The sequence below is a fragment of the Sus scrofa genome, chromosome 1 (assembly GCF_054392235.1).
Source record: "Sus scrofa isolate SSC_HxYL_T2T_F1_AM1 chromosome 1, Sscrofa_HxYL_maternal_Yorkshire_Landrace_v2.0, whole genome shotgun sequence".
NCBI lineage: Eukaryota > Metazoa > Chordata > Mammalia > Artiodactyla > Suidae > Sus > Sus scrofa.
This window is the reverse complement of record NC_139383.1, coordinates 1518226-1545766: the sequence shown is the minus strand read 5'-3', so window position 1 is coordinate 1545766 and position 27541 is coordinate 1518226. Positions and strand designations below refer to the sequence as shown.

Here is a 27541-nt window from a genome sequence, read left to right as displayed (position 1 = left end):
TGCCGGGCGCACGCCGGTCCTCCCCAAACCCACCCAGCTCCTTGGAGTCTCAGACCCCACGTGGCTGATCCTGGGCTGCCAGGCCCTCCTGGAGGAAGGACGCCCCAGGCCTGAACCATTTCCTGAGAGGTGTCCTGGGCTGGGTGTCCCCGGGCCACAGGGCATGGGAGACCTCAGAGCAGAGCTGGCCGGCCGACAGCACCTGTGACTGAGAGCGCCAGGGCCCCCAAACAAAGCTGCCCCCAGGGCCAGCGGTGACGTCGAGCAGCCAGCAGGCAACAGCCTTGAGTGGCAGAGGGCCTCCTGCCCGAGTCCCCCGGGCAGACGCAGGCTCTCGGTCCCAGGAAGACCTGGTGGCTGGCCCGGGCGTTCTCATGGATTGGCTTGACCCCAGACTGCTGTCGCCTTCCCAGCCGGCCTGGGGCGCTGGTGCTCACGTCCCTCTGGCCTGCAGCTTCTGGAGCCATCTGCCCACCTTTGGGGTCCAGGGGAATGTGGGTGGGCTTCCCTCTCAGCTCCGACAGGTGGAGGGAGATGTGGGGGCACCCCCCAGCGCTGGGGCCCACACCCCGCGCAAAGGTGCATCTGTCCACTGAGCAGCCCGACTGCCCTCCTCACAGGCCCCCGTCCCTGCTGCTCAGGCCTGCCCGCTGCCTCCCCATCCTGCTCGGACCGGAGCCCCAGGCCAATCTGCGCAAAAGGAAAGGTGGTTTTTCTGATGCCCCAGAGAAGCCTCCTCTGCTTCCCTGGGCGGGAGGGCTGGAGGGGCGGCCGCTGGGCGGGGGGCCTGGAGACCACAGGCAGGTCCCTCTTGGCCTCTGACCGTCCCCCATGTGCCCTGCCAGGGGTGTCTCCACACGGCAGAGGAAGGGCAGAAATAGAAACCCCCAACAGAGCTCCGGTGGTTTCTCCAGGTCAGCCAGGGGCCCCACCGCCTCGCATCTGCCGGGACACAGGGTGCGGGGCCCAGCCTCCCCCCCCCTTGGTGCTGGACGCCCGCGAGTTCAAGATGCATTGCATGGGGGGTGACAGAGGGAAGGGCAGCCTGAGTGTGAGGCTCTGACCCGCAGGAGAGGGGCCAGACAGAGACTACAGGCCCCGAGCACATCCGGGCCCCGCCCAACCCCAAGGTCGGGCCCTGCCCTTCCAGGCCTGTGCCACACGCCCTAACCGACCTGCCAGCGGGGCAGCGGCCGGCCCAGCACCACAGCGTGCCACCAGCGCCCTCTCGTGGCAGCGGCGAGACCCTGCGCGCTGAGTCCCCCAGCGGCTCCAAGAGGGCGTGGGATGAAAAGTCCCATCCCTCCAGGAGCCGTCACTAGGTGGGGGTGGGTCAGCACCAGCGTGGACTTGCCTCCCGGACTCCCGGCTGCCCAGCGAGGCTGCCCGGCTGCACACGGACATGTGTCGAGCTCTTTATTACACGCGCCCAGTATGTGCACACATAAGATCTCCTTTTCTACAAAGATCCGAGAAGCCTAGCCCAGCAGTGTCACTTAGCTCCCCCTGCCCCCGGCCACCCCCTCCCCAGCTCAGCCTCCGCCCCGTCCCCAAAATGAGCAAGAGATAGCTGGGCCCTGGGGGTTCTCGCGGCAGGAGCAGAACAGGGAGGGGACGAGGGCGCCTCGGGGCCACGGTGCGAGGACGATCCGACACTGACACACAGGTGAGCAGGTGTGCGCTGGGATCTGGCCAAGGGGACAGGGCTGGAGGGACCCACAGGTGCATTAAGCCACACCACGCCCGTCCCAGTCACCAGCCGTGGGGTCCCTCCTGTCCCAGAGCAGCCTCCGTCCTCCCCGCCAGGTCAGGGGGCAGGTGAGACGCAGCAGCAGCCCTGTCCTTCCATCTGGGACACAGAACATAGATCTGAGGCCAGCTCGCTCCACCAGCTGGGCTTCGAGAAGGCCCCCTGCCCCGGCTCAGCCCTGAGGAAGCCGCCCCGACTTTGAAGGGAAGGCTAGTACTGCCTGCGGACAGGCCACCCTCCCCACCTGCAGACATGTCACCGCACTCCTGCCCAGGAGGCTCTAGCCCCAGGTAGGATGGCCGGCCTGCTCACTAGCCCCTTAATCGCCGCAGCGCAGCCTCCGGTGAAAGTCAGGGTCTCTCCACACACTTTTCCAGAAATGGTTGTACAGCTCCGCTCAGCTACCGGCTGCCACCTGGGGCGGGGGCGAAAGCCCAGGAGGGTCTCCTGCCCCAGAAGGGGGTCGGGCAGCCCCACCTGCACCCCCACGTCCCATCCAGTCTTCTGACTTGGGGAGGGGGTGGTGGCAACGAATGGCCTGGAAGGGTGAGCAGTGCTGATGACAGGCCACGGCTCCCTCGTGCTCTGACGGCCTTCGGGTTGGGTGATCACGGGTGCAACCCCGTGGGCTGGAGGATCTGAGAGCTGCTACGACCGCTTCCTCCAGGTTAGAGCCAGCATGGCCCCGCCCACTGCCCAGACGCTGGACCCCAGACCTCAGCTTCTGCCTCCCGGAGACCCGGATGCACGGAGGTTGGACTGGCCCCAGTCCGCCTGGCAGGGAAAGTGGGGCCTGCTGGGCGCTTCCGGGTCTGACCCCGACAGGTGCAGGTGCAGGTGCAGGTGCAGGAGGAAGCCGCTGAGTAAAGGGCCGGCAGCAGGGGCCTCGCCAGGCAGTGGGCGGCAGAGAGAGGCGAGGCCGGAGATGTGCGGATAGAGCCTCACCACTGGATGGACAGAGCGACGGAGCCGGGAGGGTGTCACAGTGAAGCCAGGCTGGAGCCTGCGTGGGCAGAGCGGCACCAGGAGGTGTCTACACCACAAACTCCTCTGGGAGCAAGTCCAGGGTGAGGCTGTTCATGGATCTCCTTGACCCAGGGTCCAGCGCACGGCCGAGGGGGCAGCTGCGTGGCTTGGGGCGCGGGGCGGGGGTGGGGTGCCCGTCGTCCAGGCTGCGGCTGTGCTGATCTTCGTGTCCGGCCACCGCCTCAGGGCCCTGCAGTGAGACCCCCAGGCCGCCCTGTAGCGCCTCCCTCTCCCTGTCCTCTGCTCCCCTCCACCCCGCCGAGTCCCAGGCTGTGCCTCACTTTGAGTCAGATCACCCCCCCCAACCCCTCATGAAGTCGCTCCCTTTCCAGGGCCACCACCCTTCCACTGGGCCCCCAGGTCAGCTCTGGGCAAGGCCAAGAGCCTCCAGCCCACTCTTCCTCTGCGCCCCCACCCCCGAAACACTGGCTTTGGCCCCTCCGCCTGCTCCTGGGGGCCAGGGTCCCACCCCAGAGGCTGGCACTCCTGTGACCTGCTGGGCGATGCCCACACTGCCTCCCATCAGGAGTGGGGTGGGGTGGGGGGTGGACGCAGTGAAGGTGCAGCCAGGAAAGACCCCTCCCCCCACCCGCCCACCCACCGCAAGGGCAAGCTGAGCTCTCAGCTACCAAAGCCCCAAACTGCCTTGGTCTCCTGCTGTGGGGCGGGGTGGGGGACCCTCCCACAGACCTGGGCCCCTGACGGAGGGGAGGGGGCTGGAGCACAGGGGCAGGTGCCAGGCCCCGGGCTGCCCGGCCCACGGCTGGGGAGCTACCTGGTGCGCGGCCTCGGGGCTCCGGTCCCTCGTGCTGAGCAGCGTGGTCCGCACCACGGCCGCGGGCTGCTGGGGAGCGGCTGCAGGCAGGGGAGGGGGCGTGAGCAGGGCCTGGGGACACTGCCTGCCCCTGCAGAGGGCCGCCCACGCGGATCCAAACTCTGAGCTGCCCCTGGGAGCCACAGTGGCTCCCCCACCTCTCCCCCAGGCCTCAGGGTCACAGAGAGGTGGGGCTGTGACCCCCTGCAGGTCACCTGTGACACCAGACCTATCTGTGTTCCTCCGTGGGGTGTCTGAGTGCCCTTTAAGGAGCCCTGCCTGTCCCAGGACCCCACCCCACCTGCTCCCACCACCCTGTCCTTACACGGGGTGGGAGGTGGGGGCTGCTTTGTCCTCCAAACACTCTGCTATCGGAGCAAAGCAGGCGCTTCCTGGGCAAACACCGTATCACTGCTCATACTGGTGGCAGACCATGAACTTGGACAAAACCTCAGCGATGGAGGCCAGCCGCCCCTTCCCCGTGGACCAGATGCCCCGAAGGTAAAGGTGGACATGGCCGCCCGATACTGGGGGACTCTAGGTGACTCTGGGAGAATCTGGGTGATGCTGGGTGACCATGGGAGACTCGAGGTGACTCTGGGTGACCATGGGTGACTCGAGGTGACTCTGGGTGATGCTGGGTGACTATGGGAGACTCGAGGTGACTCTGGGTGACCATGGGAGACTCGAGGTGACTCTGGGTGACCATGGGTGACTCGAGGTGACTCTGGGTGATGCTGGGTGACCATGGGAGACTCGAGGTGACTCTGGGTGACCATGGGTGACTCGAGGTGACTCTGGGTGATGCTGGGTGACCATGGGAGGCTCTGGGAGAATCTGGGTGATGCTGGGTGACCATGGGAGACTCGAGGTGACTCTGGGTGACCATGGGTGACTCGAGGTGACTCTGGGTAATGCTGGGTGACCATGGGAGACTCGAGGTGACTCTGGGTGATGCTGGATGACCATGGGTGACTCTAGGTGACTCTGAGTGACCATGGGAGACTCGAGGTGACTCTGGGTAATGCTGGGTGACTATGGGAGACTCGAGGTGACTCTGAGTGACCATGGGTGACTCTAGGTGACTCTGAGTGATTCTGGGTGATCGTGGGTGATTCTGGGTGACCCTGTGGGGCCGTGGGTGGCTAGGCCCTGAGGGGTCACACCCTCGGAGGTGCCCTTGTGAGCTTCCTGGTGTGACAAGGCCCCTGCCCCAGCCCTGCCATGAAGGAGCCCTGAGGACAGAGAGCTCACGCTGGGCCAGTGGGGCACGCCTGTCACGTGACTGCTACTGACCCTGCCCGTAACCAGGAGCAGCTGGCTGAGGGCTGTCTGACGGCGGGATCACACACGGGGTGCCGGTCAGGCCAGGCTCCCTCCAGGTGACCAGCTGCGCGGGGGCTGCAGGACCGCCACCCACTGCGTCCTGCTGGGAGGGTCCTGTCCTCCCATCTCTGCCCCCAGGCCTTTGGTGGCCCCCGTGGGACAAGGTCCCCGGGAGTCAGGGTCACGTGCACCTGGGCATCTTTCACACCCCAGAGCGATGGCCTGGCGAGGCTGGCCAGGCAGCACGCTCACCAGGCCCCTGGTCCCAGGTGTCCCCCTCAGGCCCACCTCTGCCGCCACCAATGGAGCTACGGCTGCTCTGGCTGCTGCTGGAGCTGCAGGGCGGCTCATCCACCGACGTCTCCCCTGGCTGGGAGTCCACTGCGATGCCCGACGAGAGGGAGCTGCAGTGGCTGCCAGCTGAGAGGCGCCAGAGGCGCTGGGGACACGGCCTACCACCCCCACTGTCCCCACCGCTGCCGCCGGGGGAGCCGAGGGAAGTCCTGCTGGCCAGGTCCGGGTCCCGGTCCAGCTCTGGCTCGTCACTGACGTAGGACTCCCGGTAGCACTTCTTCTCTGTGGGGGGGGGGGGGGGTGGCCAGTGCGTCAGAACAGGTGTGGACAAGGGGAGGGGGCGCCGAGTTCCTGGAGCTGTAAGTGGAGGCCCCGGGGTCTGGCCGACCCTCTGCCCTGAGCCCAGAGGTCCTGGGAGATGTGGGGAGGGGAGGGGACAGGAGTGTGGCCCAGCGGTTGGGGCCAGTGTGTCCCCAGCCCAGGCCACCCAGGTGGGATCTGTCAGCTGCAGCCAGTGGGGGCCCTTGTACCTGCTGCTCCAGGGCTCTCCCACCGTGTCAGGCTGAGAGACCCCTCGGAAGCCCTTCACAAGCAGGCGCGCATGGCCAGGGTGAGCGGACCGCCCTGGGTCACTGCAGCCCTCGCCTCGCCCAACCTCAGCCCTCCTCTTGGCGGCTGAATCCTCCCCCAGAACCCCAGATGCCCGGCCCCCCATCTTTAGAATCAGACCCCAAGAGAGCTGGAGAAGTGGGGTCACAGGACCCCTTGCCAGCCCCACGGTGGAAACCCACGGTGTGACCCTGGGTGCTGCACCCAGCACGCCCGGCCCAGACCATGGCTGGAGCATGGACGTGGCAGCCGCCCACCTTCGGCCTCCTCCAGCTGCCGCAGCTGCTGCAGCGCGGGCTGCAGGCTGAGGTGCAGTTGGTGGCTGGCCCTCAGCAGGTGCAGCAGCGGCCCGGGCCGCCAGGCGCCGCCCGCGTAGTACACCAGCTTCCGGGCCGAGGGCAGCCCGTCTGGCCAGATCTCGAACTTCTTCCCCTGAACAAAGAGACCGGACGAGACTTAATATGAACTCATCTGGCAGGAGGCGAGGCTGGGAACTCAGGACCGCGGCGACACGGCGCCCGCGGCTCGGGGCTGGGAGAGGCCAGCCTCCCCCGCCGACGGCTGCCCGGGGCCTGGGAAGGGACGCCAAGCCTCACCCCTGCCGTCCAGAGAAGGGCCCTGTGGGGAGGGCACTGTCCCCGCCCTCCGCCCGAGTGCCGGGCCTGGCCAGGGCGTCTGGAAGATGCGCGGCTGTGGCCTCCTCCCACGCCCCTTTCTTTTCTGCACCCAGGAGCCAGGAGTTCTGGTGACGAGAACCAGGACACTGGGCCCCCCAGGGGGGCAACTCCACTGTCAGGCAGGCTCCACGCCTAGACGCCCCAGGCGCAGGCCTCAGGCCGCAGCTCGTGGACAATGACTGCCTGGCCAGTGGCCTGAGGACAAGTGTCTGTACACTCTCCTGGGCTCCTGGGGGCTGAGACCCCAGCCCTCCCCCGCAACCTGGAGCCCGTGAGACACGCACCAGAAATGCCAGCTTCCCCACGTGGGACCAGGCGAAGTCATGGAGCAGCTGTAAAGTGTGGTTCACCTCCTGCGGGACAGCAGGACCGCCGTGGGCACAAGACAAGGGACAGCAGAGGAAGGCAGTCAGGCCAGCGCCTCAGGGGAGGGAGGGGGACGAGTGGGAGGGGGAGGGGACAAGAGGACGGGAGGGGGGAAGGATGGAAGCGAGAGGGGAGGGAGCGGGGAGGGAAGGCCCCTGCGGTCGAGGTCTCGTTCCTTCGCAGTCACCTGAAAGACCTGCACGCCTCGGAGGGTCAGTCCCAGGACAATGGTAGGCTGCTCTTCCTTCTTATCCTGCAAGGACGTGGACTTTGGGGGTGGGGGCCTCCTTGTGGACCCTTGCAGGTGCAGCAGGAGTGTCTGTGGTCTGGGGCACCTGGGCTGGGGCGGGGTTCCCCGGGCAGCGATGCCCACCCCGCAAGCCTGGAGGTGCCGTGCCTGCCCCCCTGCCCCTGATCGTGCCCAGCATCCACTTGGCTGGACGGTTGAGTGCCTTAAACCCACCGACGAGCCATCCGTCCACCTCCCAACACAAGCCCTTGTCCAGGGGACCCTGTCAGGAAAGCACCAGAGGCCACCAGGCCGCAGACAGTCTGTCCAGCATTAGGCAGGAGCGTTAAGCAGGGGAGCCTGACCGGGGCGGGGGGGGGTCCTGCACCCACCCTGCAAGTTCACCTGAGCCCAGGAGCTGCCGCTATAGCCTAAGGACGCCCTGGCCCTCCCGTCCTGGGCTGGGGTCCTGGCCACCCCTGCTCTGCTTCCCTGGGCCCTTGGGGAGGAGGGTCCTGGGCCTGAGCCACCACCCCCGCCCGGGCTCCGCGTGGCCGGACCTTGCGGAGCCTGAAGAAGTGGGTGGGCACGTCCTCTAGCCGGCAGGCCTCCCGGATGAAGCGAAGCGCGGCCTCCTTGGGGCTCAGGCCCCGCTGCTCGCGGTGCAGGGCGGGCACGTGCCTGAGGATGTAGGCGCTGCCCCTCCTGGCGATCACCTGGCGGGGGTCGCAGGCTGCGGTCCAGCGCTGCCCCCCCGCCCCACTCAGCCCACAGACCCCGGGCGGCGGCGGGCGGGGAAGGGGGCGCAGCCTCACCCACGGCGGGAAGTAGGCCTGCGGCTCGAAGTACCGCCCCGCGTGGGCCTGCTCGCGGTGGTTGCCCAGGTCGGCCTGCAGGGCGTAGGCGGCCAGCAGGAAGTAGGCCTCCTCCCGGTGGGCGCACTGGGACCTCAGCACCCGCTCCTTCAGGTGGCAGTAATACAGGTGCCTGGCCGTCCTGTCGCTGGGAGGGGAGGGGAGGGGAGGCCGGCTGGGAAGGCTCCCCACCCCGCCAGGCCCACCCCGCGTCCCTGACTGGCCGCCGCCACAGCCCTCGGAGCCCTGCAGCGGGGCGGGCGGCACAGGTGAGCGAGCTGTTGAGAGGCCAGGTGAGCCTGAGCTCGGGGGCTCCTCGCACCCGGACAGACGTGGCAGGCCTGGTTTACAGAAGCTCATCCCCAAGAGAGGGCCTTTCCTCTGCTAGTGTTCCAGCGCGCAGGGAGACTGGCCCGCGGCACGGGGCCGCGACGTCCAGAACCCTTCACCCCGCCAACAGCCCTTCCTCCCCGTCTCCCTCCCAGAAGGCCTGCTGGGGCCCCGCCTGCCCCCACCCCCGGGCTGGAGGTAATTCAGCTGCCAGGTGGTCCCGGGTCCGTGTTATCCTACATGCCCGCGGGGGGGTCTCAGGAAAGGAGCCCCGGGGGCTCAGGAGGAGGCCTGGCAGGTGTGCAGCCGAGAGCCGGGAGCCCTGGAACCCTGAGCAGGAGGAACTCCTCACACCCGCCCCACAGGCCGGAGAAAACCAGCCCTAGGGGACAGAAGAGCTGTGCGAGAAACTCTTTAACGTAATCTTAACTTTTTTTCCTTCCTTTTCCCGCTCTCCCTGCGGAGTGTGGAAATTCTCGGGTCAGGGATCCAATCCGAGCCACGTCTGTGTGTGGACACACACACACACCTGCGACCTACAGCAACCCCTGAACTGGGCAGGGGGTCAGACGGGCAGTGCCACCGACACAGCTAGATCCTTAACCCGCCACGCCCCAGCGGGAATTAACCAGAATGCGCGAGCACAGGGGCCCGGGTTTTCCCACAGGTCCCCCGGGACCCGCCCGAGGCCCCCGCTCACCTGATGACCCTGCCGTTCTCCACGTAGAACTGCACCCCGAGAAAGGCCACGAACGGGGCACCGGGTCTGCCCCTTCCCTGGGGACAGAAGGCCGTCCTGAGGCCGGGGCAGTGCTGCCACCTCAGCACGTCCCACCAGCCCCAGGCTTCAGCTCGGGTCTCTCCTGCTGGGCAGGTCCTGGCCGGACGTCGCTTCGTCAAAGGGAAAAGCCGAGCGAGGGTCCAGAAGGCTCGTGGGCCTTTGCCCGCACCCACGTGGCCAGTTCCAGCGCCTGGCCAATGCTGCACGGGGCCTCTGGGCAGCAGGGGCCACCCGGCGGGGCAGCAGCCGGCCCTTCCCGGCCCCTCCGCCCAGCAGTTTAACCTACTTTATGCTTTTCCCTCTTCCAGTCCTTGGAGAAGTATTTGCTGAGCTTCTGCTCCAAGTCCATGAAGACATACTCATTGTCTAAAGAGAGAAACGCGCCTTCAGCAGAGCCTGCTGGGAAGGGCTGATGGGACAGTCCCACGTGGTGGCCTCCCTGGAGTGGAGGGCACAAGAGTGCATCACCCGGCGTCTGGGCGTCAGTGCTACTGGCTTTTCCAGATGGTTCCCAGAGCGCCCGGACAGTAGATACTGAAACTTAGGTGTTGGATATGAGGCGATGCTGAAGCTGGGACACGCTATGGGGCGCCACCTTCCAGAAGGTGGTTTGGGGACAGGCGTCCAGGGGGCCGTCCCCACACCAGCTGTGGGGTGAGTCCTTCAAAACCAGAAATGCCGGTAAACCTGGAACCAAATTCACCAACCTGAAGCCAACGGCCAGGTTAAGGCGGCTGCGCGGGGGCGGGGTCACGGCAGATGCGTCTTTCGAAATCCTACGCTCTGCGTTTTTAGACTATAATGACCATGCGTTTCCTTTATCAGCTGGAAAACACTGAGACGACCCTAGAGAGGAGGCGGGGCCGGGAGCTGCCCTGTCACTGTCAGGTGGCTCTCAGGGCCTCGACTGCACCTCCTGCAGGCCCTCTGGGGCAGGACGGTCACCAAGCCCGCTGGGCAGAGCCTGATGTAGGAGGACCACCCACTGGTTGGCTGGCCCCAGACAGCGGGTGCTGGCACTGGCGACAGCTGAGGGTCACTGGTGCTCTCACTGGATGCAGCTCCCGTCCAGGGGCCCCGAGCTAAGGCAGTGACCCCATCACAGCAGCCAGACGGTGTGTAAAGCTGCCTCAGGCATGGCGGGGAAGGGGCTTCAGGCCGTGGAAACTGAGCACGCTCAGCCGCTGGCTTCGCTTTGTGGTCCTTGCCCATGTCCGTGCCTCACTGCTGTGCCAGGCTGGGGTGGGACAGGGGCCCCGCGCCTGTCCTTGCGTCTCTGACCCCTGGCGCTGAAACCTACCCCACGTTGCAGCTGACAAAGCCAAGGCTTTGGAGACTCGGAAACACGCCAGTCATACAAGCTAATGAGGTCTCGTGGGGGCCTGCGCAGCCCCTGCCAACCCCAGGCCTAGGACCCTCGAGGCCAGGGGTCGGCAAACGAGGGCCCTGGGGCAGGCCCTACCCGCCACCTGTTCTTGGGAAATAAAGTTTTTCCTCTGACTCCGTAGCATCTATGCATCGTCTGTAGCCACTTTCATGCTGCAAAGCCAGAGGCCCTCGCTGCCCAGCGCTGCACACCCAGCTTGCCGACCTCTGCTCCAAGCAAACCCTGCTTCTCACTGAGACCGTCCTGCTGTGACTGAGAGGCTCCCCTAGGAGTGATTATAGTGCGACTTCAGTTCCATGAAGCCGGAATGTTCTAGAACCGGATGGCAGACACGAAGCATAAGCACTGGTGGCCCCCCATCCCCAAATAAATCCAATTCTTAGAAACACTCGCGTCCTGAATGGTTGTCCACGAGGACCAGACACAGCAGCAGCGTCCAGCGGCTAAGACACTGGTCCTGGATGAAAATTTAAACGAGGGCAAAGCTACCCATTAACTTAGCTTTCCTTGCAAACGGGGAAAGTCCACTAATATTAAAATTTAACAGCAACATTGAAATCTGCTGCCCTAGGATGTGAACCCCGGGCTGGGTGGGCACCGTGCCCCCTCTCGGCAGCGGCATCTTACTAAAGTCCCTAAATTCTGCCCCAGCCCCAACTGGGGAGCTGCTTCCTGACAAACAGCAGAAAAGGAGGTTGTCCCGGCGCTACCGCCTCCCCGGGGTCAGCCTGGGGCCCGACCCAGGACGTCCCAAATCCACACGGGATGCAGGGCCGAGTCCAGGACAGGGTTCCCATCGGGCCACGAGCCCCCCCAGCCCTGCCACGTCCTTCCTCCCCTTGATTGGTCCCCCCCTCCCGCCCCCAGGCTCTCAGCTGCCCCGAGTTGAAATTCCTGGCCCCAAGGGGAGCCTGGTGAAGGCGGAAGACGCGCCAGTGACAAGCCCGGCGCCCTCACCTGAGCTCGGGGCTGGAGGGCGGGGCCCGGGCACAGAGCGTCCCTGCGGCCTGGGTGGGGGAGCCTCCGTGGGAGTGGACCAGGACATCACACAGGGGCCCCTGCGGGTCTGCTTCCTCAGAGACAGACTTACGACCCTGCGGCCCGCTGCCCGCAAGGCCGTGGGCGTCCCCACAGGGTCCCTCTTCTCAGATGAGGTCCCCGCCTGACGCCCACGCTGGGGGCAGAGCATTCAGTCTCCTCGTCCGGGCTGGGAAGGGGGTGCTCTGTGCCTGCGACCCCCAAGCTCCCACCCACGGACAAGAGCCACCTGGGCATTTAAAGAAGCACAGGTGCAGGTGGCGTGTCCAGCTCCGGGGCACAGGAGGCCCCCGTCCCGCCATCAGAGCCCAGTGCCCTGCGGAGCCCCCCACGTGGCTCTTGGGCTCCCCTGCCCCACCCCGTGCTCACCACTGAATGGGGGGGGGTTGTCCCTAGAGGCCTGGGGGTGGAGGGTAGGACAGGGGACAGGGCGGGCTGCCCCACCTCCTCTGCCAGCAATGCCACTTGTGGGCGTCCTCAGCCCAGATTCCCAGGGCTCTAACCAGCCCGTGCAGACCCCACCTGGGCTTCCGGCTCCCCGCCTTCTCCAGAAAGGACGGTGTCCCGCCCCCTCACTGCAGAGGGGAGTGTGTGGGTGTGAGGGTAAGTGTGCAAGTGTCGGAGTGTCTGACGCTTAAATATGTGAGTGTGTGTGTCAGTGTGAGTGTGCGTAAGTGGTCATATATTGTGCGTGTGAATCCTTGAGGGTGTGCAGGGATGAGTGTGAGCATGCGTGTGTATGAATGTGTGGGAATGAGTGCGTGTCCATGTGAATGTGAGCAAGCAGGCGTGTGTGTGTGTGTGTGAACAAATGTGAGCATGTGCATGTGTATTATGTGGGCATGTGCGTATTCATGTGTATGTGAGTGTGCGTGTGTGTGAAGGAGTGTGAGAATGTGTGAGCACGTGTGTGAGGGTGTGCATGCACGTGCATGAGTGAGACTGCATGTGTGCAAGTGACCACGTGTGCACGTGTGTGTATGAGCGTGCGTGTGAACCCGGATGCAGTGAGAAGGCGTCGCCTGGTCAGCCTAGTGCCCGGGACCCGTGGGAAGAGGCGCCCGCGTTGTCCGGGCGGCTTGCTTACTTCTGACCACGCTGAGGCCAAAGAGCTGGGCTTCTCTGATGCTGGCCAGGTCGCACACCTGCTGGAAGAGCTCGCGCCCGGTGGCCTGCACCTGTGGAGAGGGGGGTGCTCAGGGAGCCGACCAGGGCTGCCCCCAGCGAGGAGGGGGTCCGGGGGGATCACCCCCCCAACTCTGCGGGCCATCTGAGAGAGGATGTAGGGAGCCCGGGGGATGTGCTCTCCTGCCCCCAGAACGGGAGCCCCCTCCCTCCGTCCCTGGCCGGTGCACTGGGGGTGTCCAGGCACGGGGGGACGGGTGGCTCCGTGCCCCCTGGGAATCTCACTGGGCTTCCTGCTCACCCCAAGCCACCATCGCCAGGCAGCTCTTGAGAGCAGGGCTGGGTTCTGCACAGCCCTGGGAGGGGCGTGCTGTGGAGGCATGAGTCCCTGCACAGCAGTCTGCCTGCCCCACAGGCACCTCCTGCCCAGCTTCAGCCTCTCACCTTCCCACACAGCTGCCCCCTCGCAGCCGCCCCCGCACAGCCCTGCCCGCTGCTGGGAGGCGGGTGGGCTCTGGAACCAGGGGGCCTGGGCTCAGCCCCAACCGTCAGGCAGCCCGAGCCTGTTTCCCCACCTGTGAGGTCAGACCACGTGCAGGGCTCCGTGGCTGCGCGCGGAGCAGGCTAAGGAGGGCAGCAGTGCCCAGTGCAAGGGCATCCGTTGGGGCCGCGAAGCGGAGGAGAGGCCGGACTAGAGGCGCCTGGGAGAGCGGCGCCGTGAAGCTCGGAGGAGGACCGTCGGCCACTCCACTTCCCCTCGAGCAGCTGGTGCGAGACGGAAAGTCCGCCGCCCCCCAGACGCGCAACAGAACCGCGGCTGGACCCACGCAGGCTTTCACGGGCTCAGCGGGACGCCCGGCGAGGGCCAGAGCTGGGCCGCGGGAGGCCCTGCCACACAGGCCCCGAGCGGCGGGCATGCACAGCAGTGGGCCACCGCCACTGCCCAGTCCCCGAAGTGTCTGTGCCCAGTGAGTTAGCCTAGCAGCAGCCTCTTAGGAGCTCTGAGTGTCAAACAGGGGGGGTCGGTGCGAGAGCCACGCATTCCCTGGGGACCCTCCCGCCTGTACCTGTGCCCAGGGGTCACCTGTGTGTGCCGAGAGGTAACTAACCTCTCTCGTCAAAGGACCACCTGGTTCTGTGAATCAGGGCGGCCACGGGGTCCCGTCAGGTGAACCCGGAGCCTCCGCAGTCCTGGGAAGGCGGGAGCCCCAGTGTCCAACCCAGTGTCTGCGGAGGCTCCACGGCCGAGGGCGGGGACGCACAGGAGGACCTGCAGGCTGGGGGCGGCTTCGTGGAGTGTCCCCTCCCGAAACTCAGGGACAGTGGGGCACCGAGGCCTCGAGGGAAAATCCAGCCACTCGATGCCGAAAGTAGGGGGTGGAGAAAAAAGGGGAAGAAGGACCCGGGCTGCGGCTCGGAATGTCACCCGGCCGGGGTGTAAATGCAACTTCTCACTTCCTAACCGCGTCCCTTGGGAGATCGGACCCGCGGTCTCGTCCCTCCAGACAGGACCTCCTGGCACCCGCAGACAAGGTGGGGACGGCCCGCCTCCCACCTCCCGCTCTGCATCTGGGTCCCCAACCTCCTTAGTTTATTCCAAACCAAGGATGCGGCCACCCTCAGACCCACCCCGCCCAGGCCACCGGACGAGGGTCCAGAAGGGACAGGTCCTTCTGAACACAATCAACCCATGTGGATGCCGGACACTAGAAACTGGGCAGTGCTCAGCCTAGGACCCTGGACCCCGCAGGCCCCAGGATGTGTTCAGCTTGAGCCGGGCCACAGCCCTGGGCCGCAGAGCGAAGGGACACACGCTGCAGAAAGGTGGCCGAGTCGGAGTCGGTTTCTCTAACCTGTGGGGCGGCCGGCACGATGCTGTCACGGGGGATGGGGAGGGAGGTGAGCACTCGGCCCCGTGGGTCCCCACAGCCGCCATGTCCCACGGTCACCCCGGCACGGCCTGGCTCAGCCCCAAGCCCCTGCCCCCCCAACTCACCCCCACGACCAGCCGCAGCCGCTCCCGCGTGGGCAGCAGCACCAGGACGTCCCTGTGCTCCGAGGCCATCTCGCTGTCCCAGTGCCGCTCCTGCAGCTGCAGCGTGATCTCAGGACCCAGAGCCCAGCATCGCTTCCTGCGGGAGAGAAGGCGTCAGGGCCACGGCCGGGAGCAGGGACAGCCAAGGGCCACCCAGAGGGACCAGGGCCACATGTCTTCATGCCCCGGGCCCTCTTCTGCCATCTGGCCCCAGAGGGCACGGCACCCCCAGGCTCAACCAGCTGCAGGCTTCCCGGGGCGGGCCCCCTGCTGAGCTCCTGGCTGGAAACGCCCGGTGATGGGGCCCGGCCAAGGTCCAGCGTCACAAGCAGCTGGCTGGCCATGGGCAGGGCGATTGGAATGCAAACAAACAAGGCCAGGCAAACAAGGCCAGGCTGGCACCGCCCTGCCCCCGCTGACCTCCCTCCCCCACGGCCCACCTCAGGGGCTCCGGGCCTCAGCCTCCCGCCCCTCTCCTCCTTTCCCAGTCACTCAAAGCCCGTGACACTGACCCCCGAACCAGGGCCACCGCTGAGGACCCTGGGGGAGCCGGAGGGGAGCCAGCACCCGGTCCCCACTCACATCTGGAGGGAGAGGAGCCCAGCGGCAGTGACACCTGGCCCCAGACAAGGTCTCCCTGAAGGCCCGCGCCCACCCCTGGGGCTGCGGTCTCCGCCCCCGCCCCCCCGCCAGGACCCCGTCCCCACCTTCCTGCCCAGGTGGGGAGCGGCCAGTCTGCTAACGGAGTTCGTGGTTTCGGGCCTCCTCACGGGCTGTGCCCATCTCGCCTTTCTCTGGACACTCGGTCTTTGTCCTCTGTCACGGGTCGGTCCTGCCAGGAATGTCTAGAAATGGAGCTTCTGAAACAAAAAGCCCACAAAGTGAGGGTGTCACAGAACAAGGCAGGACGGCTGCTGAGCCAGAAAAAGAACCTCGTGCTGCACGTGCACAAGCGTCAGAGTCACGCCGACCCCAAGGACACGTGACAGGTCCGGGAGAGGCCACCCCCGCAGAGACAGAGAGCCGGCCTGCGCCTCCGGGGCTGGAGGTGCCTGTGCCTGGCACGGGGACGTCCCTGTCAGAGGGCAGCAGCGGGCACCGTGGAGAGTTTACCCAACCCTCTCAACCGTTCACTTCAAAGGAATGTATTTTATAGCATGTAAATCACTCCACAACAACGCTATTAAAAGGCATCACACAGCTGCACAAAACCACACAGAGTCATTCAACAGACGGCACAGAGCACAGCCACTCACTCCAGCAGGTGGGTACACGGGCGTGCCTGTGTGCGCCCTGACGACAAGGACGCTGGGCTCGGCCTCTTGTGTGGCCTTTATGCAGGGGGCGCCCCTGCCCCTCACGGGGCTGGTTCTGAAGGTCACGTGGACTCACTGCAGGGAGAGAGGGAATCTGAGTTCAGAGGTTGAGCTGCGGAGTTAGTAGCTGTGACGGGTCCCGTCTGCCTGCCCCATGCCCAGTGCACACCTGCCTGACCAGCGCGTGTCCGGTGAAGAGCACAGGCCCGCTGGCCCGTGGCCGTTCCCAGAGCGCGTCTTGCATTCAGCTTTTCCTGCGAAGGAGGTCGGCTCAGCCATCCTGCTCATTTCCTCCCTGGGGGGACCTGAGGCTGTGGGGTGTCCTGGACCGCCGCCTGGCGGCCCCTAGGCTCACATGACAAGTGCTCAGTCCCATGGGCACGTCCAGGGTGACTCCTGTATGAGAGTCACCGGAGGATGGCCTTGGCACTTGGGAAGCAAGGGGGTCTGACTGCTGCCAGGCTGGGGGTGGGGGGGGGCACTGTGCGTCCCAGATGCGAGGGGCCAAGGACACCTGGCAGGCCCGCCTGGTGATGACGGACCCTAGAGGGGTCTCCCTGCGGGTATCCAGGGCCTGTTTGCCTTTGGCGCTGAGAAGAGCCAGCCCAGAGGAGGGGGATGCAGCTGGGAGCTCTCCGCTGCTCACGGGGGTGGCCCTCCTCCGTCTGCCGCCCGCTCCCACCTCCTGACCTCAATTAAAACCCAAAGCCGTGGAGTGGGGGCGGGGGGGGGCCAGCGCCCGAGCCCAGCACCCACCCCTCCACTCACAGGCTGCTGTTCCTCCAAAGGACCTTTGGCTGAGGTTCCCAGGGGACACCTGGGAGTAGCTGCTGTCAGACTCATTTGCCAGCAGCGAGGGCTACGCCTAGACCTATGGGTGGAAGCGGGGCTCCTGGGCTCGGACCCCACCACCCTCGGCCTCGCGCTGCTCATCACGGTCCCCCCGGGCACAGCTGTCCGTTGAAGACCCAGGGACATGACAGAGGAGGAAAGACCGAGGGATACTGGGGAGCCAGAGGCACCGCATTCGTGCCCACAATAGGCCAGGGGCTCACAGCCACAGGAGCACCAGGACCCTGTCCCCGGAGGGGACCTCACAGGTCACGACAGGCCCCTGCTCCCAGGTCATGCTCCACTGTCCTTCTCATGAAATATCCTAAACCCAAAGCCACCCCAGTAACCCCTGACCCCACAGCTCCCCTCCAGTCCCACCGGTCCAGCGGGGGCGTCGCTGTGAGTAAGGCGAGCTGGTCCTTGTGTGGACCTACGTGCGGGCTCAGTCTTGGGGACTGGACGCCATTGTGACAAAGCTCTGGGAGACTTGCCTTTCAGGGTGCACGCAGCTCACGGGGAAAGCGGGCACCCAGACGAGAACCTGGGGCAGAGAAGCAACGTGTTTCAGCGACAGATGCCTTTTGTGTGTATTTGAACAGGACGGGTTCTGTTTCAGAGAAATGAAGCATTGTCAACAAAATGCCATGAAGTCAGAGAATTAGCCCATCTGGTTGACCAGGAAATTAAAGAAATGAATTAACCCGAGCGGTAAAGGCATGTTGGAAGCTGCTGGAAGGACAGGGAATGGGTAAGAACGCGGAAGCCGGGCCTTGCGTCCGGAAGAATCTGCTGGGACGTGGGAGCTCGGGACACCTGTCGTGTGGGATGCGGAAGGGCTGGGCTCAGCGGGGTCCTGCGTGGACGCACGCAGCAGGGCGGAGCCGGCGTCCAGACCCCGGACAGTGGGCTGGGGGATCGGCAGAGCGAAACATCTCTTCTCTGTGAGACCCTGGCCCTTTCCAGCCTTTAACGTGAATCAATTCATCTGTCACACCTGACACTTTATTTCTGAGCCTCCCTAAGCCGGGGTCTCCCACCCTGGGGGCCATGAGGGCAGTGGGTGCCCAGGGACCCCCAGCACTGGAGGTGGGTGGGGTGGGGGGCAGGCGGCAGCCCCAGAAAGGACCAGGGTGGCTGCTGGTCAGCTTGCTCCTGCCTTCACTTTTTCTCAGCAAGACTGGAAGGGCCAGCTCTCAGGCCTCTGCTTCTTCCTCGGGGAAGTGGCCTGTCCTGCGGCCACCAGCTCCTAGGGATGGCGACCCAAACAGGCCATCGCTGCAGCGCCAGCGCCACCAGGGCGGGAATGGAGCTGAGCAGGAACACGGAGTGACGGGCGTGCAGGAGTGGGTCATTCTGCACGAGGGGTGGGTGTGCAGTGTGTTTGTGCTGCACGGAACCAGCAAACTGTCACAAGATGCCCCGAACGCTGTCCCTCCCCCGTTAGGTGAGGGAGAGGAGGCCCACGGGGGTGCGGGGGGTCCAGCGCTCACTGTCCCCGGGCCGCCCTGGCGCCCATTACCCCCGCCTTCCACCTCTCACAGCTGATTCCTGCCACTGATTTCTCCCATCTCATCTCTCGCTGCGAGAGCTTCTTCTAGGAGCACTGGGGGCACAAGGCTGGCGATCCAGCAGGGTGGAGGCGCTGGCCCAACCCCCTGCAGCACAGGCAGGGGGGCTGGGGGTGGGGGCTCCATGACTCCCCTGATGTCGGCTCTGCTTGGATCACATCACTTTAAAGGGGCGCAGCAAGATGCTGCTCTTGAGCTGCCACCCCTGTTTTATTTAGGGTCCCCTGTGGATGGCAGCCGGCACCCTCCTGGGCCCCCCCAGCCTCCCCTCCCCTCCCCCGGGGCTTTAAGCTGTGCCCAGAGCACAGCCTGGGGCAATAGAGCTGGATACAAGCACAGACAGAGGGTGTTGGTGGTGTGCAGAATTAGGTGTTTGCTGAAACTGTCCCTGTAGGACAGCAGGGCTGGGGGATCCCGGGGGGAGCTGGCTCCGAGTCACGCTGCCTGGCCCCCCCATCCTACAACAGGAGGCAGGACAGCCTTGCTCCCCTTGCAGAGATAAGAACACTGAGGCTTGTCTCAAGCCTTCAGCTGTTACTTGATGGGCAAACCTGCATCTGCTCGGCTGCAACCTGCTCCACTGGGGGACACAGCTGCTGCTTGGCCACCACCCTCCTGTCACCGTCACCAGCTCTGTAAGGATACAGAGGGCCCCCTGGATAGCCCTGTGTCAACACTTAATTTTTCTCCGGTGACACAGGTCAGGAGGGGGGAGTGTTGAAGGACAGGAAGGGAGTGAGCAAGTTAATTACGGGGAGGGGTGCGTGGATCCCCCCCAACCCTTGTCCCTTCAGCTGCTCTCAGCTGCAATTTCCCCTTTCAGCCTGGAGAGCAGATTCCTAGCATTCTGTCCTGGCACCTCCTCTGTGCACCGAGGGGCCAGGACCATCCACTTGGGAGTCAGAGCGCTTCCGCCCTGTAGGAAGAAGCCAGCTGTGGACCGCGGGAACCGCAGGGCAAGAGCTTGGGACGGTGGCTCAGCACCCGGGCCTGCAGCAGGGCCAGGGGGATGGCCGCGCACACGGCCGGGAGCCTCCCACCCCAGGTGGGCTGCCTTCCACCCCGCCTTTCACCCCACTGAGCAAGTGATGCTGCCAAGCAGGTGGACCGTCCCTACAGAGGGGCCGGGGTCCGTCGCCTGCTGCGCAGCCCATTTCTGCCCTCGGAGGCCACCTGCCCGCCCTCTTCTGAGGGATCTGCCCGGCTGGGAGCCCACGCTGCCTGCTGCTAGGACTCCCGGGACACAGGCTGCAGCTCAGCAGAAAGACGTGCTTTGGGAAGTACAATGGATTTTGGCAAAAGGCTGCCCAGGTGCCAGGGCCACCCCTGGGGGGCCCCGTTTCATCTTCGAGGCTCTGCTGGGTGGGAAGATGTGGACGCTGGCACAGGGCTGCAGGTTCAAGCCCAGACCATCTGTCCACTGGCATCAGAGGGACGTGGGGAGGGGTCCCTGGGTCTCCGAGCCTCTGCTTCCTCAGCTGCATGGCATATCCCGGGCTCAGCGACCTGGCGTGTGTGGCAGAGGAATGAGGTGGGGGTCCTCCCCAGAGCCAGGGTGCTGTGCCTTCCCTCTGCTCAGGACAGCAAGCTTGGGATTCGCCCCGTCTCTCTTTTGTTCCCACCCCGAGACCAGAGATAGCAAATCCTCAAATCCTCATGCCTTTACCTTCAAACCACCCCCACCTGCCGGTCCACAGCCCAGACCACGGCGGCGGGGGGGGGGGGGGGGGGGACATCCTCTTCCGGCCCCGGCCCCGCCCCTGCTGCTCTCAACGCCTCCATCCCTGAATTCTCGCCTAAACGTGGCTGGATCATCACGCTCCAGCGCAAGGCCCTCCCGCCAAGGGGAAGGCGCAGCCCTGAAAGTCACCTCGGCCAGCGAGGCCCAAAGAGACGCCCCGTCAGCGCAGGGGACGCGTGCGCCCAGTCGTCCACTTGGCCGGGACCGAAACAGAGTGGAAGTGTCCTGCGGAGCTGGGCAGGGGCCTGCTTGATGTTCATAAGGTGGTTCTGGCCTCCTGGGCCACCCCAAGGTGCCCCCTGCTTGGGTCGCCGCACAACCCTAGGAACGTGGGCCCAGGGGGGCTCTGTGTCTGTTCGCAGAACCTTCGGCACGGTTCCCAGGTCTCTGCAGCGAGCAAACCTGGCACTTAGGGGCCACCGGGTCTTTGGAAGCCTTTGGAGACCCGCGCACGGCCTGTGCGGGGCGTGGGAGGCACGCGGCCAGCCCCTCCCTCCAGGCGAGAGCCTCCAAGCGGCCCCCTGCATCGCTGCTCTCCTCAGGAAGCCAGGTCTGGGGCGAAACGAGGCTGTGGTCTCGGTCTGCGTGTCGGGACGTCCGCAGGCCCTTGGGCTCCCCCTCCATGGGCAGGCATCACAGGTGCCTGTGCCCCACAGACGCGTGTCCCCACCAGCCACCTGCTAGTGGGGGACCCTGGCCAGCCAGTGAACTGCTCCACGTCGGCAGTCCTTGAACCCCTCGCGGCTCAGCAAAGCCAGACTTGGCCGGCTGCGTCCTGCCCCTTCTCAGCAAGGCTCCGCTTCCGGGGAACCTGGCTGAGACTAACTTGTACGTTTGTATCTTCTTTACATACCGTGCACTTGACCTTTCGCGTTTGTGTTTTACGTGCTTTGAACGCTTCCATCGCCTTTACACGCGCGGCCCCGCAAGACGAGGCTCGTGTTGCTTCCGTTTTACAGCTGGAGGAAACCGAGGCCCAAGAGAGGCAGGAGAAGGCCCCGAACAGATGCGATTACTGAGGCCAGAACCAGGCGCGGGCCCGCCCTGCTTCTTCCTGTCCCCATGGTGTCTGGATCTTCCAGCCCAGACGCCCGAGGCAGGTCCTCCCGGCATCCTGAGGGGCCTCAGCACGCTCCGGTCCACAGAGGGGCTGGTGCCGACCCCCCCAACCCCCACCCCAGGCACGCAGAGGGGCAGGGCCCATCCAGGCCCCGCAACGGGACACAAGGTAGCCGGCAACTCCAGGGGAGTTAACATGGACCGGTCTAAGGGAGAGAAGCTGGCTTTTCTGGACTGCACGTTATGAATTAACACAGTAGGGGTCAGAACTTCTGGAAGGGGTACTGAGCAGCCAGAAAATGCGGCCCAAGCTCCAGCACACGCTCAGAGGGCCAGGCACGCGGTGGCAGAAGTGACGGCCACGTGGCCCTTCCCGGCTTGCGGATCCCCAGAAGGGGCCTCTCCCAGGAGAGTGGGGCGTCCTCCTGCTAAGAGCAGAGAGCCCAGGCTTTCTAGAAGGTGCCACAGCTTGGACAGCAAGGTGCTGAGGGAGGGCTGCGCCTCACGTCAGACTGGCCCAGGCTCCAACGCTAGGGGGTCAGGACGGCGGGCACAGGCTGGCGGGCAATGGGTGGGGCCCCCAGGGCTCTTCTGCTCTGAGCCTGAGCTACACTCAGAGCCTGAACACCTTCGCCCAGGGCCTGAGCACGCCCAGCACCCGGGGCCTGGAGGCGGCCCAGGCCCAGTGGAGAAGCAGTGCTCAGGGCCTGGCTTCAGGGAGGTGGGAACCCAGCCGCCGTGGGAGCCTCTGCTCCTTAGGCACCTTCAAAGGCGCTATTGATCCAAGTTGCTGTCAACGGCAAAGAATCAAGAACAAGTTCAAATACATGTGAACTTCAAACCAATAGTATCAGGTGACAGTTCTCAGCACACACTGTTCATGAAACACCTGTTTAAGGGACGAAGCCATGGGGGGGCCAGAAATGGCAGGTGTGATGATGGGCTGGAAGCCGCAGGGGATCCTATTTCCGGGGCTGCAGGTCTGGTTTCTCCCAACCCTGGATAGTTCCTGAGGCGCCTCCCCGTCCTGCTGGGCACAGGGCCCGGTCTCGGGGTCCAGCACCGATGAACGTCCTCTTGCCAGGGTGCAAGAATCATGACAGCGCGCTCTCTTGCTCAGGGGCTTCTGGATGAGGGATGCTTGCCCGGGGGCAGCGGGCGGGGGGCAGGCAGTACAAGCTGGGGGAGGCACAGGGAGCACCCCTTATCAGGGACCGGTTATCCGGCTAACGAGCGAGTCCCCTCCAGTTCCAGCCTCTGGGAAGAGCGCCATGCAGACCCTGGGAAGAAGGACAGACACGGGGGGTGGGCACTAAGGTGAGTGGTCCTCCACCCGCAGCTGGGGCCCGTGTGCCCAGGAGGTGCCAGGCTGTCTGAAGCCAGGGGCGGGGGCATGCCCTGCAGATGTGGGGGGTCCCCAGGATGGGGAGGGGGGTGTCACCTTCCAGGTTCCCAGACTTTATTAAGTGAGGCCTGCCAGACCTTCTGAAGCCCTGGAACACATCCTTTTAAAGTGCACTTCCTTCCTCGGTGACAGGTAGCCGTGGAGAGGGAGGGGCCCTGCTCTCCCTGTGACCCTGACTCTGCTGAGGGCGAGGACAGCCCACCGCACCCGCTGCCCGGAGGGGGACTTCTGCTCCAGAGCTGCTCGTTCAAAAGCGAAGGCGAGCGGCAGCGGGGACAGGAAGTCCCCAGGCCGAGGCGGGTTCGCGCCCAGGTTCACAGAGCAGCAGTCTCATGCCCAGGGCTGGGGCCTCCCGAAGAGCAGAGGCTTCCTATACAGGGGACGCCAAAGAGCCTCTGTCACTATCCGCTTTGCAGCTACCACGTGGGCCACACTGTCTCTGACTCCCACGCAAACCCCAAGTCCCGCTGGGTTCTGGGAAGGGGCTTCAGCAAGCAGCCCAGTGTCCCCACCCCTCGTCCCAGCCCCGCCGCTGACCTCCTGCTGCTCCCACTCGGCACTCAGGCCCTGGAGGACCACTCACCCCTCACTGAGAGGAGGTGACTGCCGCCCCCAGAGCTGGACCTGGCTCCTCACCTGCCGCCTCTGCCGTCCCGGCATGCAGTGCCCCACCCTCACCTGGTCCTGCAGGAGAAGCCTGGCGGGTGGCGAGGCGGCTTCAGGAGGTGCTGAGGGGTCTGGAGGTGAGCTCGATGCACCCACCCAACCCTAAGGCCTCTCTGTGAAGGCGGGCCTCTCCTGCTGCTGCCCAAGACCAGCCCCGCATCCAAGTCCCCTACCTCCTGCACCGGCCACCTGCCACCCGGAGCCTGCCTCTTGGTCTGTCCAGGTTCAAGTTTCACCCAGGAGATGCTGGGCTATGAACCAGCCCAGGGCAAAGCATGGGTTGCATCATGGTGGGCACGGCTCCTCAAACCGCTGCTTCCACTTTGAGAACGGGCACTGAGAAGCAGGGTAAACCTTGACTCAGCCGGGGCCCCAGTCTCCGATGCTGGCTGCCACCTCTGGGGCCCCAGGGTCCCCAGCACCCAAAAGGCCAACAGGGCTGTGCCCAGCCTGAGAACCAAGCACGGCCTTTTCGCTGCCCAGCCCTCGGGCTGTCCCCTTGTGCATCCGTTTGGCTCGGCCGTGTGCCCAGGCTGGTGCTCTGTGACTTTCAGATGAGATAAATACTGAAATAGCTGACCCAAGCAGGGCTCCCTCCTGCGCTGTGCTGCTGTGGGGTCACGCCCTCCAGGTCCCTACAGCAGTTTGGGGCCTGGGTGCCCTGGGCCCAGTAGCCTCTGCTCCTCCGCTCCGTTTTCATCCAGTGAGGCCACGTGAACACGCCCCCCCTTGGCGATGGTGGTGTGGCAGTTTAGGGTCAGCATCCGGGAGCCAGCGCCCACCCTGACCTGTCCAGGGGGCAGCTAGGCATTGTCACCGAGTGGCCCTCCAAGGGCTCCTGGAGGAGGGGGCCTGGTCTGGGTCCCTTGTGGTCCACGGACAGGACAGTGAACTCAGAGACTAAAGCTCACGGGGATGAAAGGGCTGAGGTCCCTGGGGTGCTGACAACCGGTGCCCGGCATGTAGTCCAGTCCCGCACCACCGTCCACATGTCTGTGTCACGACAGCCACAGTCACTCTCACACTCGCTCAGGAGATCCCTCTCAGAACAGTGCAAGCCCTGGCCCGGCAGCTCCAGAAGCCGCCTGCCCAGGGCTTCCTGGCAGGGGCACCCTGCGGCATGGACCTCGGGGTGCTCAGTCCAGGGGTGCGGGACTGGGGAGGAGGAGCCGGGTCCACGTGCAGGGAGAGGCTGATCTTCTGAGCCAGAGCACCCCACCTGACTCCCCCCCTCCGCTGGGTGCCGGAGCGCCCCAACTGGCTGCCCCCCCTCCTCCAAGTGCCCGGGTCACACTGTTGGGCAGGACAGGAGAAGAGCTAGGATCAGGTGACCGTGACAATTTCCTGAGTGCCAGCTGCCCCGGGACAGCAGGTGTCATCTGAGAACGTCTCAGACCCGCAGCCCTGCCTGTGAGGGCAGGGACCAGACCGGCTCCTCAAACCCAGGCATCCTGGAAACGAGGCAGAGCTCCTGTCAAGCTCCCAGACTACGTGTCAAGGACACATCACCCTTGAAGGAAGCAGCAACTCTGGGGGGACAAGGCCCTGTAGCTTCCAAACCAAACACCTTCGTAAAAAGACTGAGGCCTCAAAACAAACGGGGCACGGGGTGAAGGAGCGGCTCTGCCCGGCCTGAGCCCAGGGGCCTGTGCGGCTCAGGTCACCTCCGCGGTGAGGGCGCCTCCCCCAGCCCGAGCCCCAGCCACGCGTCAAAGACGCGCAGACGGCCCTCTTGGCGGGATCAGGTGGCCCAGGGGACCCGCAGGCCTGGACTTGGCTCCTATAACCTTGTCCGCATGGCACTTAGCACCCCTTCTTGAGAGCAAAGTGGTGCAGCCAGGTGGGCCGACGGAAGCTTCTCAGAAGATCCTGCACCTGTGTGGCCCACTGCTTCTAGACGAAAGCAGATGGGGCCCTGCAGGCCCTGGGGGGAGGGGTGTGGCGGAGGAGACGGTTCTGAACAGGCCAGTCCTGGCTAAATGCGCTCTGGGGGGGAGGTGACGGCTGACTAGACCCTGTCCTGTGACATGGCTGCAGGACACCCAGTCCTGTTACATCCTGCTGAAAACCATACTGAGGCCTTGGGAGCCTGTCTTCCAGGTCTTGGGGGCCCATGACTTCCTGAGGTTCAAGTTCCCACCTCTCGTTCGCTGAAGGGGTTGGGTAGAGACCCGGAGACACCTGGTGACAGCTGCTCTCTGGAAATGCAACCTGTCACTTGTGCTGCCTGCGCCTCCCACCCATAGCCCCCCCCGAGGGTCTCTGGCATGAACCCTGACCCTTCGGCCCATGGCCAGAGGCTGGGAAGGAGATGCTGCAAAAAAGCCCACCTGTTTAACCACACCCAGATTAGCAGGTGGCTGCGGCCTCGTGCCCCCAAGTCACCACAATCCAGGTCACCAAAAAATCCTCAAAAGTCTAAGAGGAATGAACCGGCCACGACTAGGTTCTATGTTTGTGCGGGTGACCTATGGAGCCGCCTCTTGTCAACAAGTGGTGGCCCAGTACCCCCCCCCCCCCAGGGGCCTGCAGGTTCCCATTTGCCTGCTGGGCCTTTCTTCCTTCTGTCCTTCTCTTCCAGGTGGGCGGTGGGATCTGCCCCCCCCCCGCCCCCCCATCTGTGGGCACACACGTCACTTTTTGTCTCCAGTCACATTTTGTCCATACTTAATGGAGGTGAGGGAGGGAGGGGGCTGAGGTCCCACAGGAGGGGGGACGAGGGTATCTCAGGGCCAAGGAGCCAGCAGCACCCATCCTGCTGGAAAGGCCAGGCTCCCTGTCAACAGGGTCCTAGGAAAATCCATTCACTCTCAAGGCAACTTGAAAGGTGGGAGCACACGCAGCCACTGACCCCAAAGCTCCCCGCCCGGCAGACCCTCCCGCCGTGAGCTGCCTCGGCTCCAGCTTCCTTTCAGGGAAGGAAAAAAGGAGGGCTTTTCAGGGCAGCCTTGCTGAGCAAAGGGACGCCCTCCACCTGGTGATTTGAAATTGGAAACAGCAAATTTCATCACCTAACATCCACGCCACTCCAACACCCCCACACGAATCGCCCCAAACAACCCGAGCTTGCCACCTGGGCAGCTCCAGCCCCCTGGGGACCCCAGACCCTGCGGAGGGCAGGTGCCCTCGCCTGGACGACTTCCTCAGTGCTTTGGTGGCAACAACCAGCCACAGGCGCTGGAAACAGGAAATCCTAAAACGCTAGAGGCCCCCCTCCTGCTCCTCCTGGTCCCCCTCAGGCAGCCTTTAGAGTCTAGCCCACCCAAAGAGGCTCAGAAAACCTGCGGCCACACAGGGGTCGGGTGGGATCTGGATCCGGTGGGGGCGAGGGTCAGGGTGGGGGAGCGAGGGCAGGGGAGGGGAGGGAACAGCGGAGGACCTGCAGCAGGGCCAGGAGAGGGGGCGGAGGGGGGCGTCGGGACGAGGGGCTTGGGGCAGTGAGCGGAGAGGGAGGGAGCGGAGGGCTGGGGGGGGGCGGGGCTGGGTGCTCCTTCTAGGAGGGCTGGCTGGAGCCTGACCCACCCCGCACGGGGTCTCTAGGTAAGAAGCCACCGAGGGGACGGGGTTACCACAGCCCCAGGGGAGGGTCCTGAACCCTTGGGACCGACGTGGGTGGGGGAAAGAAGGTGAAGGCGGTGGAGGTCTCAGCCTTACTGCCCTGTGCCCGCGACCCCAGGGATCCCCCGCCGGCTCGCAGGAAAGGGGCGCCCCTTGCCGCGGAGATGGACACGCTCACCTGCGAGGGTCGAAGTCGCGGTCCAGACATGACTCACGGTTACGGGTCAGGGTCGGGGTGAGGGTCAGGGTCGGGGTCCGGGTCTGGGTCCGGGTCCGGGTCCGGGTCCGGGTCTGGGTGGGGGTCTGGGTCGGGGTCCGGATTCGGATCCGGATCCGGGTCGGGGTCGGGGTCGGGGTCTGGGTCCGGGTCCGGATCCGGATCCGGATCCGGATCGGGGTCAGGGTCGGGGTCGGGATCCGGATCCGGGTCGGGGCGAGGGTCCAGGTCGGGGGCGGGGGCGGCGGCGTGAACTTGCTGCCGCTCTGCGGGAGTCGGGGGCGGAACTCGCCGGGCGGCGGTTGGGGGACGACCCCGAAGGGGAGGTGCGGGGCTTGGGATTGGCCGGCGTCCCCGATCGCCCCGCCCCCGTACCCGCCCCCGCCCGCGGCCGGCCCGCCCCCCGCAGCTGCAGGAGCGCGCGGCCTGCGGACTGAGCATCCCCGTCCCGGGATCGCTCAGCTGGGGAACCCATGCCAGCTGTCTCTGCCCAGCCTCACGGTCTGGACTCCCTGGCCAGCGCCTAAGCCTAGGCT

The 27541-nt window shown here is 65.3% G+C and overlaps 1 protein-coding gene across 13 annotated transcripts; it reads right to left on the bottom strand.

Annotated features, from left to right (window-relative positions):
• Positions 1–1403: 1403 nt before the first annotated feature.
• Positions 1404–27288, bottom strand: FRMD1 (FERM domain containing 1). 13 transcript variants are annotated; one of them, XM_085015316.1, is made up of 18 exons: positions 26967–27288; positions 20230–22439; positions 17283–17398; positions 16127–16353; positions 15898–16032; positions 15349–15501; positions 14603–14738; positions 12569–12659; positions 9343–9422; positions 8976–9052; positions 7907–8093; positions 7652–7807; positions 7050–7115; positions 6781–6849; positions 6077–6251; positions 5205–5492; positions 3552–3631; positions 1404–2966 (listed from the first exon to the last, which is right to left on the bottom strand). In XM_085015316.1, the coding sequence occupies exons 7-18, from the start codon at positions 14669–14671 to the stop codon at positions 2784–2786; spliced, it is 1521 nt and encodes a 506-aa protein (XP_084871442.1). In that variant the 5' UTR covers positions 14672–14738; positions 15349–15501; positions 15898–16032; positions 16127–16353; positions 17283–17398; positions 20230–22439; positions 26967–27288; the 3' UTR covers positions 1404–2783. The 13 variants fall into 13 exon arrangements, with proteins under 13 accessions (XP_084871442.1, XP_084871452.1, XP_084871446.1 ...); XM_085015326.1 differs by having other exon boundaries at positions 16127–16211; XM_085015320.1 differs by having other exon boundaries at positions 22049–22439.
• Between the last annotated feature and the right edge of the window lie 253 nt (positions 27289–27541).

Bases quoted from the DNA above. Each gene is read 5' to 3' on its own strand.
- FRMD1 (XM_085015315.1), bottom strand. From the start codon at position 14,985: ATGGCCAGCCAGCTGCTTGTGACGCTGGACCTTGGCCGGGCCCCATCA. The intron at 7,116-7,651 runs GTCCGGCCACGC...ACGTCCTTGCAG, and splicing joins ACTTCTTCAGGCTCCGCAAG to GATAAGAAGGAAGAGCAGCC. The intron at 3,632-5,204 runs GTGGGCCTGAGG...CCCTGCCTGCAG, and splicing joins CTCCATTGGTGGCGGCAGAG to CCGCTCCCCAGCAGCCCGCG.